The sequence below is a fragment of the Molothrus aeneus genome, chromosome 4, assembly GCF_037042795.1.
Source record: "Molothrus aeneus isolate 106 chromosome 4, BPBGC_Maene_1.0, whole genome shotgun sequence".
NCBI lineage: Eukaryota > Metazoa > Chordata > Aves > Passeriformes > Icteridae > Molothrus > Molothrus aeneus.
The window spans coordinates 8,273,080-8,286,013 of NC_089649.1; the positions used below are offsets into that span (position 1 = coordinate 8,273,080).

At 44.8% G+C, this 12,934-nt stretch overlaps 1 protein-coding gene across 1 annotated transcript in view; it reads left to right on the forward strand.

Moving 5' to 3' along the window:
• FAT4 (FAT atypical cadherin 4) overlaps positions 1 to 12,934 on the forward strand; it is a 127,450-nt gene that overhangs the window by 91,030 nt on the left and 23,486 nt on the right. Inside the window, exons 7-9 of the mRNA XM_066548874.1 lie at positions 1,849 to 2,029; positions 5,321 to 5,571; positions 7,929 to 12,278. Coding sequence (XP_066404971.1) covers positions 1,849 to 2,029; positions 5,321 to 5,571; positions 7,929 to 12,278 — 4,782 coding nt within the window. The remainder of the gene's footprint in view (positions 1 to 1,848; positions 2,030 to 5,320; positions 5,572 to 7,928; positions 12,279 to 12,934) is intronic.

Below are 12,934 nucleotides of genomic sequence, written 5' to 3' on the forward strand. Positions count from 1 at the left end.
AAACACTTCACAGGCAATATTTCAGCAATCAAGAACACTTTTGCAGGCTTTTCTATCTATATGTGTTTGGCTAAATGACAAAATCGTGAGTTAAAAAAAAAAAGGCTAAAAAATGAGTCAGACTTATTGCCTTAATGTAACCTTCCTGGCTGAAAGCGTATTAATTGGCAGAGTGAATTACCTCAGAGCAGAGCAGAGAAAGGCCTCTATTGTGTGATGTGAAATCTATACTCCTTGGCTTGCCACGTTCTTTCCTCGGAGTTGTGATCCTTCCCCTCTGATCAGCAGCCTCCAAGCCCAGCCTTGTGAGATTTATAACACCTTTCAATTGGAAGCTCTGTCATTCAGCCCATTTGGGCATTAACCACGTTACTGCAAAGCATTTTGTGGTGAAAAATCCTCCTGCCCGTGCTGAGGCTGCTCCCGGCTTCTTCCCGCCTCGCTTCTTCAGCCTTCAAGGGTTAACACGTGGGAAAATGGGTTGCTATATCTCCTTTTATGTAAGAACTTTGTGTTTGGAGCCCTTGCCAGGAGCAGATGAGCCCCAAGAGCAGAGCCTGCCTCCTTCCCAGCCCCGAGGTTGAGCTGCAGCAATAACCTTGGATAGCAGTGACCCAATCCTCGGCCGGGCTGGAAGGACTGGGGCGGTCACGCGGGGCGGCCTGCGTTCCATCAAGTGACAGCTCCGTGTAATATGCCTGCCTTGCAGCAAGGACTCCACCAATCTCCAGCCCAAAGCATTTCATTATCCTCGCTTTATCCCAGTCCAGCAAATGCTGAATTGGAGAATCTGAGATGGAAGGGGAAAGCAATGCAATCTTGGGTAAAACAGGCATGGTTGTCATCTGCCTTTTGAGTAAAAGCGGCCCTAACTTAAGTGTTTCATGCTCTGCTATCACTTTTTCCTTCTCCTTCCTATGTACTCAAAGAAAGAAATGATTCTTTTCCTCCAGGGGAAGAATTTAGTTAGCAGGAGATGTCTTGCTGATTCTTGGCTGAAAAGAAGTGTAATGAATGGACTGAAAAAGCTAACATGAACTTGTAAAAGTCTTCATTGTCTTTTTTTGGATTTGACAAAGGAAAAGCCAAAGAGGACAAACACTGAGAGACTGCACATGAATAAACATGCTATTTCATGCTCCTTGCTGCTCATCAGAGTTAAGTTTTAGAATAACAAGGAGGATGGAATCCCTGGGTTAAATCAGTTCAGTCTGATTTCCCGTAAGCCAGTATCCCATTGGAGCGAGCATTATTTGCTGCTATAGATGGTTGCTTCTATGGAGAGAGTGAGTCTCAGCAGGGCTGGAGACTCACTGCAACCGTCTCACCCGCTCCCAGAAGGTCTCCCCAGGTCAGGGTGCGACCGGCAGTGGAAAAGCCACGCGGAAAGCTGGGTTTTGCCACTGTTCCCACTCTATTTGTTCTGCGGGTGAATAAATTGAGGGCTGGAATCTTCACATCTGTCAGCATGCCACCTTTGAAGGTCTTCTTGCAGAGGAATAGGAAAGTCAACCACATCTTCAAATTGGTCCTAATTGTTACAGGAAGGCTTTCTGAGCAGTTCCAAGACCATCTTTTTCCACTGAGCTTGTATTACAAAATATTTCTGGAATTAGATGGAGCAAGAAAAATAATAATGTTTTTTTGTGTGTGTCTTTCACAACTTGTACTTTATGTCAAGATGACTTTGAAACAAACCTGACCCTGTCCTCTGTGTTGAGCTGGCTTCCTTGCTCTGTGAACTGTGACACGCTCAAGCACTCGGCTCCAAATCGGGGCTGGCAGAGCTCCGATTAGCATGCTGGTGTTTGTAACCTCTAGCACTTTGTACCCCCCCTTTTCCCACAGGATCCCCTGCCCTCACTGGCACTGGAACCATTGCTGTCACAGTGGATGATGTCAATGACAATGTCCCCACGTTTGCCTTTAACATGTACTTTGCCACTGTTCCGGAGGATGCTCCCACGGGGACGGATATTTTGCTCGTAAACTCCTCGGATGCTGATGCTTCTACAAATGCTGTTATTAGGTAGGTCGATTACTGTTGCTCCATGTAACACTGCCTCATATCCTGCCTGAAGATTTCTTTTTCCCCAGTGTCCATCACCGGCATGCCCTAAAGCTGTAAGACAAAAAATAGAATGGCATTGTGTGTGCAACTAAATTACTTGGGCAAATCTGTCTTTTTGTTGCTTTTAGGCTTTTAGAGTTATATTGAGGACAAATAGAGTTGTGGAGTTATTTTTCTACTGAGTGAAAAGTAAGCTAGATTAATTTGCAGCTGCCTTGCTGCTGCATTCACACCTTTTCGTGTAGTGAGCAATTTTCTCTGAAAGCAAATGTGCTCCTTGAGTAAAGCTTTGGTCAATTAATGTCTTCAGTTTAGCATGAAAATTACCCAAGGTAAATCACAAAGCTTATGCCATTCAGAAAACCAGTAAAAAGTTGGAATTTGGCAGTTCTGCATAGGGCTCAGTTGATGAAACTTAACTGGGCACTGGGTTGCACACTGGCTGTTCCCAGTTCCACAGACAAGAGTAATGAAGATGCTGAGTGGCAGTGACAAGCTCAAGATTATCCACTGAGGACAGATACATTGCCAATGGAATGCAAAGCAAATTTATATTAGTTCTTGATCTTACCACGTTTTACTGTTGTGGCTGCAAACGTCACTCTTTCCAAATTCACAAAGCAGGATATAAAAGTAGCTTCCTTGTTTACCTTTGTTAGTTCACCTCAGTTCCTTCTTCAAACAGCATAAGAATACCACTGTGCTACTTTTTTTAAAAGGAAGTAATATAAAGCAGAACTACGTTGTGGCAAAACACTGTCTACAAAATACTGAAATATTTTCTTTCCAACTAGCTACAAGCCAGAAATAGAAGCTTGACATCTAGACATCTTTAGATATTTGAAAATCATCCAAAGTTACCATTTGTTAAATTGTGGAACAATCAAGCTTTTAATTCTGTTCACTCATAGTCTAAGAAACTATTTCTGGCAAGTTCCTTTATAAAAAAACCGAATTCCATGCAAAGCATGAATGACTGTAATGATTGTGTCCTGTAATCAGAAATTATCAGAGTGCTCTTTAGTGTGGTTAAATTGCTTTAATATCTCTGCCATTAGTCTTTGTCATTCACTCAGTACTGCATCATAGAATTAGTTGATAAAAATATTTTTCCCCTTCATAAGTAGCTATTAAAACATTGTTTTCAGGTTTTGTTTTACACTCTTCAGGCTCAGGAACAGACTTTGTTTTTCTTGGACAGAATTTGTCCAGATTCAGCATTTAAAGTAGATCCCGAAGTATGGCTGGTATTACAAAACTGGTGAAAGCCAGAAAGAGCAGAACATGTATGGTCGTCTTGTCAGAGGTCCTGAGGACTCAGAACTCCTTTTCTGTCTTGTTAGAATCGGTTCAAAATTAAATCTTTGGTTTCCAATAGGCATATTTAAGATCCTTGGCTAACATTTTCATGCAAAGTCAAAAAACGTGCTGTGTTTTGAAAGAAGTGTTTAAGTTTCTGCAAAGCCATCACCTGCCCATACGTGCTAACTCTTGTTCTCCTGTTTCTGGTGATAACCTGTGAAGTCATTAAAGGAGGGTGATGGGTTGTAAATGGCAATGCACACTTGAGCAGTCCTGTTGTTAAAGACAGTAGACATAGGAGTCAAAAGGTCACATTTTAAGTGTTTGGATCAAATTCCTTTTATGCCACTTGCCACCATTAGAGTTTCAAGGGGTTTTTGGTTTTGCTCAGTTTTTTGGGGTTGAGTTTGGATTTTTTTGCAGTTATGTTGAGGCACATGTACACTGTCCAGTTGGTTTGCATGCAGGTACAATTCAGAATATCTTATGACAAATGTAATATGTCTTTATTATTTCCTTCTAAAAAGAAGAAAAAAAATCATAGTATCTTTCCAGTGCTAACATGTGGAAACACAGAAAAGAAAGTTTCTGTCTCTGCAATACCCCACTCAGGGTTAAATCACTGCAAATCACAGATGAAATGTGCCTGGTGCTGCTGTTTAGGGAGATCTAAATGGTGCTTTAGGCTTTGTGCACATTCTTTCTATTCTAGGTGCACATTGCTATGGCTGGAGAATAATTGCATATGGCCATCACATTATATCATAATTAAGCAATTAAAGCATGCTCGTGGCGTTGTGCAGAGATTAATGACTGAGCAGGAGAAGTTGCCACAGCTTATTACCCAGGCTGGCTCTCAGCCCTCTCAGTGCAGCTTCTGGGCTGTGTTATTACTGCTGTCATAACCTGTTCTGGTCTTAAAGAGGTGAAGATAGGAATATTAATCTCTTTCATTTAAACCACTTTATTCTGAGTCTTTCATAGAATCATACCTCAGAAAAGTGCTGCTGTGCTGTAGCAGAGGAGCAGTGCTAACCACAGCTGTGTTGGGTCATGATATTGCATATGAGAATTGTCATTTGAGTCATTTTTTGTTTCCATTGTTTTCTCAAAAACCTATTATCTGAATTCTGAAAAAATGTAATACTAACCAAGTAAGTTTAAAAATACATTTTTGAGATTCCTGCTGTATGAACACAAGCTAGATAAGCATTCCAAAAGGGGGGACAAACTGTGGTAGGAAGTCAGAGGTAGCCCCTAACACACACCTGTAGTGAGCACACAGTCAGTTCTTATCAGATCATGTGGGGATGTGTGCACACACAAACACACCCACCAGTTTGAGGGTTAAACTCTGGTCACAATTAGTCTCTGTTAACAGAGCTCTGTGGTTACTAATTTGCTATGAATTGCTATAAATTTCCATTGAAATCTTGAACAGCAAAACTAAGTATCAGGAAACAATATGGATGTTAAATGTTCATTTTATTTTGTAAAGCTGTCATCATTTTTATTTCAAAAAGTACTTTTGTATTTTCTAACTTTATTCTGCAGGTTCAGTTAAGAGGTACATCAGCCTTTTGGAGCAAGAGTTAATGCATTAGCCCAGGGAAATCAGCACTAGAGGATGCCTCCAGTAGCAGTTTTGAGAGTATGTCCAGTGGTATCTTTCAAATAGTCAAAGGCTCAGTCAGCTTATGTATTGGAAATCTGTGTTAAACAGCTATGCTTGGAAATCCCCAGAAATGTGATTATGACAGGCCTTGAAATTTGAAAAAGTCAAACAGTGAAGACAGATGGAGAGTCAGATGAAAATGTGACAGTCTGTGTTGATACCCATCAGCATGGTGGTCTGAAGAGTGTAGAAAACGGTTATTATCTTAATGCAGCAGGCTGCCTTTTGAAATACTAATCCAATTTTTCTCCCTTGCTTTTCCTCTCCCGCAGCTACAGGCTTAGGGGCGGCAATTCCCAATTCACCATCAACCCTTCTACGGGCCAGATCATCACCAGCGCCCTCCTGGACCGGGAGGCGAGGGAGAACTACACCCTGGTGGTGGTGGCCAGCGATGGGGGCTTCCCCAGGGCTCTGTCCAGCTCCACCAGCGTGCTGGTGGCCGTGGCTGATGTGAATGACAACCCACCCAAGTTCCAGCACCACCCCTACGTCACCCACGTGCCATCGCCCACCTCTGCAGGTAACCCTGGCACTGCCACAGACAGGGAATCATGGGATGGTTTGGGTTGGAAGGGACATTAAGGATCATCTAGTAGCAACCCACCTGCCATGGGCAGGGACATCTACCTCTAAATCAGGTTGCTCAAAGTCCCATCTCAGCCTGGCCTGTGAATGCTTCTGGGGATTCTGAACACATTCACAGCTTCTCTGGTCAACATCTTAATGAAATGCTCAGCTGTGCCACAGAAATGTTTCTGAGATGTTTCTCTGCAGCTGTTTTCCTGGGATTATCTTTGTGCTGCATGGGAATGAGGAATAACAAACCTCAAGTCACCATCCACAGTTTAGCAGGTTTTTTCTATTGGGTTCCTCCCATCCGAATTCAGTTATGTTCGTGTAGTTACATAAAGTACATGTACGGTAAATGATCACCCACTCAAAAAAGTTATTATTTTGCTAGGGTTAGGAAGACAATGGCCTGTTTTTATTTCTGAAAGTCTCCTCTGAGCAATTCCTAAACAGGGTTTTGACAGCCTCTTCCAAAAATGCTATGTCTATGTCAGATGTTAATTATGTTGCCTTTCCTTGAGCCAAGTGGTGAAGTAAAATAAAATAAAAGTAATCAAGCAGCAATCTTCCTTTGAGCCTACACCCAAATTAAAGTTACTTCACTCAACACAGGAGTTAATGTCTGGTTCAGCTCATGTTCCATGTTTTCACATACACACACATACATGGATATGTGATGCCTACGGAGAGGATTCCATGACAAATGGTTTGCAAAACAAATTTTCTTTTAACAGAAAAAAAAGATTATTTCCATGTCTTGGATTTTGTCTCTTAATTTTAAACAATTGCAAATACTTCTCCTTTTTATGGAAGAATGAATTTGTTTACAGTTCTTCTGTTTCCAGAACAACATTATGAAATTGTTTTATTATTGCATTGGTGAAACATCGTGTAATCAGACTAGTGCCTTTGCCTGGTTGTTTTTGGGATGTTTCTTCAAATTCTTTTCACAAGGGGTACACATAGGTTGACCTGATGTTTTCTGGTAATACCTTTTTTGGTTGCTTTTTGTATGAAATCTCTTATAACTAGAAACCTAAGCTATGTTTACTCTGTTTTAAACTTAGCAAAAACCTAGGGATGTATCCACTTTTCTTATTTACAACTTCCTTTTCTTTTTGTTATTTTTTAATCGAGCTTAAAAAGAGGAACTAGTAATAATATTAATATTTTTTGCATTAACTGAAGCACAAAAAAATCTTCATTTCATCCTGTCCCATTTCTCACAAGGGTTTGAATACTGTTCTTGTCTAAATATTCCTGCCCCTGGAGTACAAATCACTGCACATGACAAATAGTGACATGAAGTATAATTTTAAGGGATGCTGTCAAAGTCATTCCTGCCTCTAAATGATTTTCCCTTAAGAGGTTGAAAACAGCATGATTTTTATATAAAACTGGGTGTTTTCTAAATTTTAGTAACAGTAAAACATCAACAGTGTTCTGCAAATTCGTTGGACAGTGTCAAATTTGAAAGACATATCATGCTTTAGATCTGTAATATCTGGTGAGGAAGAACACCCTGGGTTCTCCTTGCAAGTGTGCAAATGTAGAGGATAATGCAAATGGTGCACATACAGTGAGGCTTATTGCGAACCATAAATTCAAAAGACCTGAAAAGTCTGAGTGTAATCATGTTATTGTACTAGTGTGCAATAGTTTTGTATTCCTATTTTACCAATGTGCTTTTAAAAATGCAGTCCTCTTAGTTCCTGTCCTTGGAATACTCTTAGAAAATTAGAAGTAAGGGACTAGTGGGGAGAAAGAAGGAGCACCTGGGGAGCAGGAAGAGAAGGGATTGCAAGGGACAATGTGTAGGTGTAGGGTAAATATCCGTGGATGTTGCCTGTTCACTAATGTAACCTTAATAGTCCTTGAATTCCAGAGTGAAGTTTTTTTCGTGGATAAAATTTTAAAATTTTAAAAATCAAATTTTAAATCAAATTTTAAAAATCAAAATAGCATTCAGTCTTACTGGGTTTATGGCTTTTGTTGTGTGAATGTTCTAGAGGCAGGATGCTAGGCCTCTGAAAGGCTGCCGGTCTGTTTCCCGGTTCTGTATGTCCATCTCTCTAAATGCAGTGTCCTATTTTTCAGCTCAACATTTTTTGGCTCCGTGCATGTCTTGTAGACTCACCTGCCCCTTGCTGAACTCACTTTTTTTGTGACAAAAGCAGTTCATTTTTAGGGCAGTGTGAGGAAGAGCATGCTGCTCCAGGATGTGCTTCAGACTGAAAGGCTGGCATGATGTTTCTCACAGTCAGTGCATGCATTAAAGGATTGACCTAGCTTTGTTCTGCATTTCAGGCTCATTCGTGTTTGCGGTGACTGTCACCGACGCAGATGCCGGCTCCAACGCCGAGCTCCATTATTCCCTCGTGGGGAAGAACTCTGAGAAATTCCACATTGATCCAGCAAGGGGGGCAATCCTGGCTGCAAAACCACTGGCGGGAGAGTCCGAAGTCACCATTTCCGTTCACGTGAGGGATGGCGGCCGGTACCCCAAGACAGACTCCACCACTGTCACCGTGAGGTTTGTGGACAAAGCCCAATTTCCTCGCGTTCAGGCAGAGCAGGAGACCTTCACATTCCCTGAAAACCAGGCAGTCGGGACACTTGTCACCACCATCTCTGGGTCTTCAGCCAGAGGAGGCTCCTTGTCCTACTACATTGCCAGCGGTAATCTGGGCAGCACCTTCCTGGTGGACCAGGTGACGGGACAGCTTTCTGTCGGGCGGGCTTTAGATTTCGAGGCCGTGCAGAAGTACGTGGTGTGGATTGAGGCCAGAGACACAGGCTTTCCCCCCTTTTCCTCCTACAAGAAATTGGAAGTATCGGTGATTGACGTCAACGATAACGTGCCGGAGTTTGAGCAAGATCCCTTCATTGCAGAAATAGCGGAGAACCTGTCCCCACGGAAGATACTGACTGTGGCTGCTGTTGACAGGGATAGTGGTCTGAATGGACAGCTCAATTATGAAATAATTGAGGGCAATACCGAAAACAGTTTCAGTATCAATCGAGCCACTGGTGAGATCAGAAGCGTCCGGCCCTTGGACAGGGAGAAACTGTCTCAGTACACGCTAACCATAAAAGCTTCAGATAAAGGCACTCCGCTCCAGAGCACAACTGTCAAAGTTATCATTAATATTTTAGATGAAAATGACAATGCTCCAAGGTTTTCACAGATATTCAGTGCTTCTGTGCCTGAAAATGCTCCTCTGGGTTTTACAGTAACGCGAGTCACAACATCAGATGAGGACATAGGGGTGAATGCAGTCAGCAGGTACTCCATAAGGGATACGAGTCTCCCGTTTGCCATAAATCCCAGCACTGGGGACATCACCATCAGCAGACCCCTGAACAGGGAGGACACTGACCGCTACAGGATCAGGGTCTCTGCGCATGACTCGGGCTGGACAGTGAGCACAGACGTCACCATATTTGTCACAGATGTCAATGACAATGCCCCACGATTTACAAAACCATCCTATTACCTGGAGTGTCCCGAGCTTCCTGGGATTGGGCTAAAGGTCACCCAGGTTTCAGCCACCGATCCAGATGAAGGGTCCAATGGTCAAGTCTTCTACTTCATAAAATCCCAGTCCGAGTTCTTCCGCATTAACGCAACCACGGGAGAGATTTTCAACAAGCAGTACTTAAGGTACCAAAACTCCAGTGGCTCCAGCAATGTCAACATCAACAGGCACAGCTTCATCGTGACATCATCAGACCGGGGCAGTCCCCCGTTGGTGAGTGAGACCACTGTCACCATAAACGTGGTAGACAGCAATGACAACGCACCGCTCTTCCTCACCCCTAAATATTTCACTCCTGTCACTAAGAATGTGAGGGTTGGCACAAATTTGATTAAAGTTACTGCGGTGGATGACAAGGACTTTGGCTTGAATTCTGAAGTGGAATACTTTGTCTCTGATGAGAGCAAAACTAATAAATTCAGACTGGACAGGAGTACAGGCTGGATTTCTGTGTCATCTTCACTAATGGCTGATTTGAACAAAAACTTCCTGTTTAAAGTGAAAGCCAAGGACAAGGGTAATCCCCCACTCTCATCCGAGGTAGCTGTTGAAATAGTAGTGACAGAAGAGAATTACCATACACCCGAGTTTTCCCAGAGCCGCATGAGCGTTACTATCCCAGAGAGCTACTCTGTTGGAGCGGTGGTCAGGACGGTTTCAGCACGAGACAGAGATGCTGCCATGAACGGATTAATCAGCTACAATATTTCCTCTGGAAATGAAGCTGGAGTCTTTGCTATTAATACCACCACTGGTACACTGACACTAGCCAAACCACTTGATTTTGAGTTACAGCAAAAGCACGACCTGGTTGTTACTGCCACGGATGGAGGATGGGTGTCCCGAACAGGCTACTGCAGTGTCACTGTTAATGTCATTGATGTCAATGACAACTCCCCAGCATTCAGCCCTGAGGAGTACTTTCCCACCGTGCTAGAAAATGCCCCCAGTGGGACAACTGTTATTTGTTTAAACGCCACCGATGCTGACTCTGGATCTAACGCTGTGATTGCGTATGCCATCCAGTCCTCAGACAGCGACCTCTTTGTCATCGACCCCAACACGGGAACCATCACCACCCAGGGATTTTTAGACTATGAAACAAAGCAGAGTTACCATCTAACAGTAAAGGCTTTTAATGTTCCAGATGAAGAGAGGTGCAGCTTTGCTACTGTCAACATCCAGTTGGAAGGGACAAATGAATATGTGCCCCGTTTTGTGTCCAAGCTTTATTATTTTGAGGTTTCAGAGGCAGCCCCCAAAGGTACTGTTGTAGGTGAAGTTTTTGCAAGTGATCGTGATATGGGCATTGATGGAGAAGTCCACTACCTCATCTTTGGCAACAGCAGAAAGAAGGGCTTCCAGGTAGACGAGAAAAGCGGCCAGATCTACGTTTCAGGACCTCTTGATAGAGAAAAAGAAGAGCGAATCTCTTTGAAAGTCCTTGCAAAAAATTTGGGGAGCATTCGTGGCGCAGATATAGATGAAGTAACTGTTAATATCACAATCCTGGATGCCAACGATCCTCCCGTTTTTACCTTGGGAGCCTACAATATACGGATCAGCGAGGGTGTTCCTCCAGGCACCCACGTCACGTTCGTCAGCGCCTTTGATTCGGATTCTGTCCCCAGCTGGAGCAGGTTCTCCTATTTCATTGGGTCTGGCAACGAGAACAGCGCCTTTTCCATCAACCCACAGACGGGACAGGTGACGGTCACTGCAGAGCTGGATCGAGAAACGCTGCCTGTCTACAACCTCTCTGTGCTGGCCATCGATTCGGGAACGCCCTCTGCGACAGGAAGTGCCTCTCTGGTGGTAACTTTGGAAGACATCAACGACAACGGCCCTACCTTGTCCACCAGCCAAGGAGAAGTCCTGGAGAACAACCGCGCAGGAACTCTGGTGATGACGCTGCAGTCGTCGGATCCCGATCTCCCTCCCAACCAAGGTCCTTTCACGTATTACTTGCTCAGCACTGGCCCTGCCACCAGCTACTTCAGCCTCAGCACCGCTGGAGTCCTGACAACGACAAGGGAGATTGACAGGGAGCAAATCAGCGATTTCTACCTCTCGGTGATTACCAGAGACTCTGGCATTCCTCAGATGTCTTCCACAGGAACTGTGCAGATCAAGGTAATAGACCAAAACGACAACCCGTCTCAGCCCAGAACGGTAGAAATCTTTGTTCATTATTATGGCAACCTCTTCCCAGGTGGAATTTTGGGCAACGTAAAGCCGCAGGATCCGGACGTGCTAGACAGCTTCCAGTGCTCCCTCATCTCAGGAGTCACCAGCCTTTTCAGCATTCCCGGGAGCACCTGTGAGCTGCACTCGCAGGCCAGGTCCACGGACGGCACGTTTGACCTGGGGGTCCTCAGCAACGACGGGCTGCACGGAGCCGTCACTAGCAGCGTCCGCGTCTTCTTTGCGGGCTTCAGCAACGCCACCATCGACAACAGCGTCCTCCTCCGCCTGAGCGCCCACGGCGTGCGCGACTTCCTCACCAACCACTACCTGCACTTCCTGCGCATCGCCAGCTCCCAGCTGACGGGGCTGGGCACGGCCATCCAGCTCTACGGCCTCTCTGAGGACAGCAACCACACCTTCCTGATGGCGGCCGTCAAGCGCGGCAACAACCAGTACGTGAACCCCAGCGGCGTGGCCACCTTCTTCGAGAGCATCAGGGACGTCCTCTTCCGCCAGAGCGGCGTGCGGGTCGAGGCCGTAGACCACGACTGGTGCCTGCAGAGCCCCTGCCAGAATGGGGGGAGCTGCTTGAGGAGGCTGGCAGTGAGTCCCACCCTGAGGACCCACGAGAGCGTCCCCGTCATCGTGGTGGCCAACGAGCCACTGCGGCCCTTCGTGTGCCGGTGCCTGCCGGGCTACGAGGGGAGCCTGTGCGAGACCGACATCGACGAGTGCCTCCCGTCGCCCTGCCACAACGACGGCACCTGCCACAACCTGGTGGGGGGCTTCTCCTGCAGCTGCCCTGAGGGCTTCACCGGCATGGCCTGCGAGAGGGACGTCAACGAGTGCCTTTCCAACCCCTGCAAAAACGGTGCTGCCTGCCAGAACTTCCCAGGAAGCTTCAACTGCGTTTGTAAAACCGGGTACACAGGTATGCATTTGCTCCTCTATATACCTTAGTGTCCAGAAACGATGGCAAGAGTGCCTTCTTAGCCCAAAACTGTCTGAATAGAAGCATCCCCATGGATGAAGAGGTCATGCAAACTAAGGTTTTAATAGTGTGAAAGCTCAGAATACCCAGGTGCCTGCAATATTATTTTATTTTAGCTCTCTCCCAAGGTAAATCTCACTTACCTGATTTGCATTAGAACAGAAAGATTTTTGCAAGGGCTATTCAGATTTTTTAAGCGTGTGAGAACCATTTCCAATGCTTCAGTATGATTTTTCCGTACATGTTATTGTTATGCATATTGTGGGAGCGTTTCAAGTCTGCTAGAAGTGTGCCAAGCAAGAAAATCCGCCTCTGCCCCAAATTACTTGCAGGACAGAAAACAGATGAAGAATATGGGAAAAAAAAACAGAATTCAGGCAAAATGGTCAACCCCTCTGTTCTGTATTTTGTTCCTTTGTAATTTATTTTTTTCATTAAGCGCAGAAATGTCTGCAGCATTCCTACCCCTTCTGAGTATTTTTTCTCTGATATTTATTACACATTCAAACACAGCAGCATTGTAACCCAGAAAAGCAAACTAATCTGTGCTTCTGCTGTGAGTAGGATATTTAAGGAAGGTCTGAGCAATTTTATCC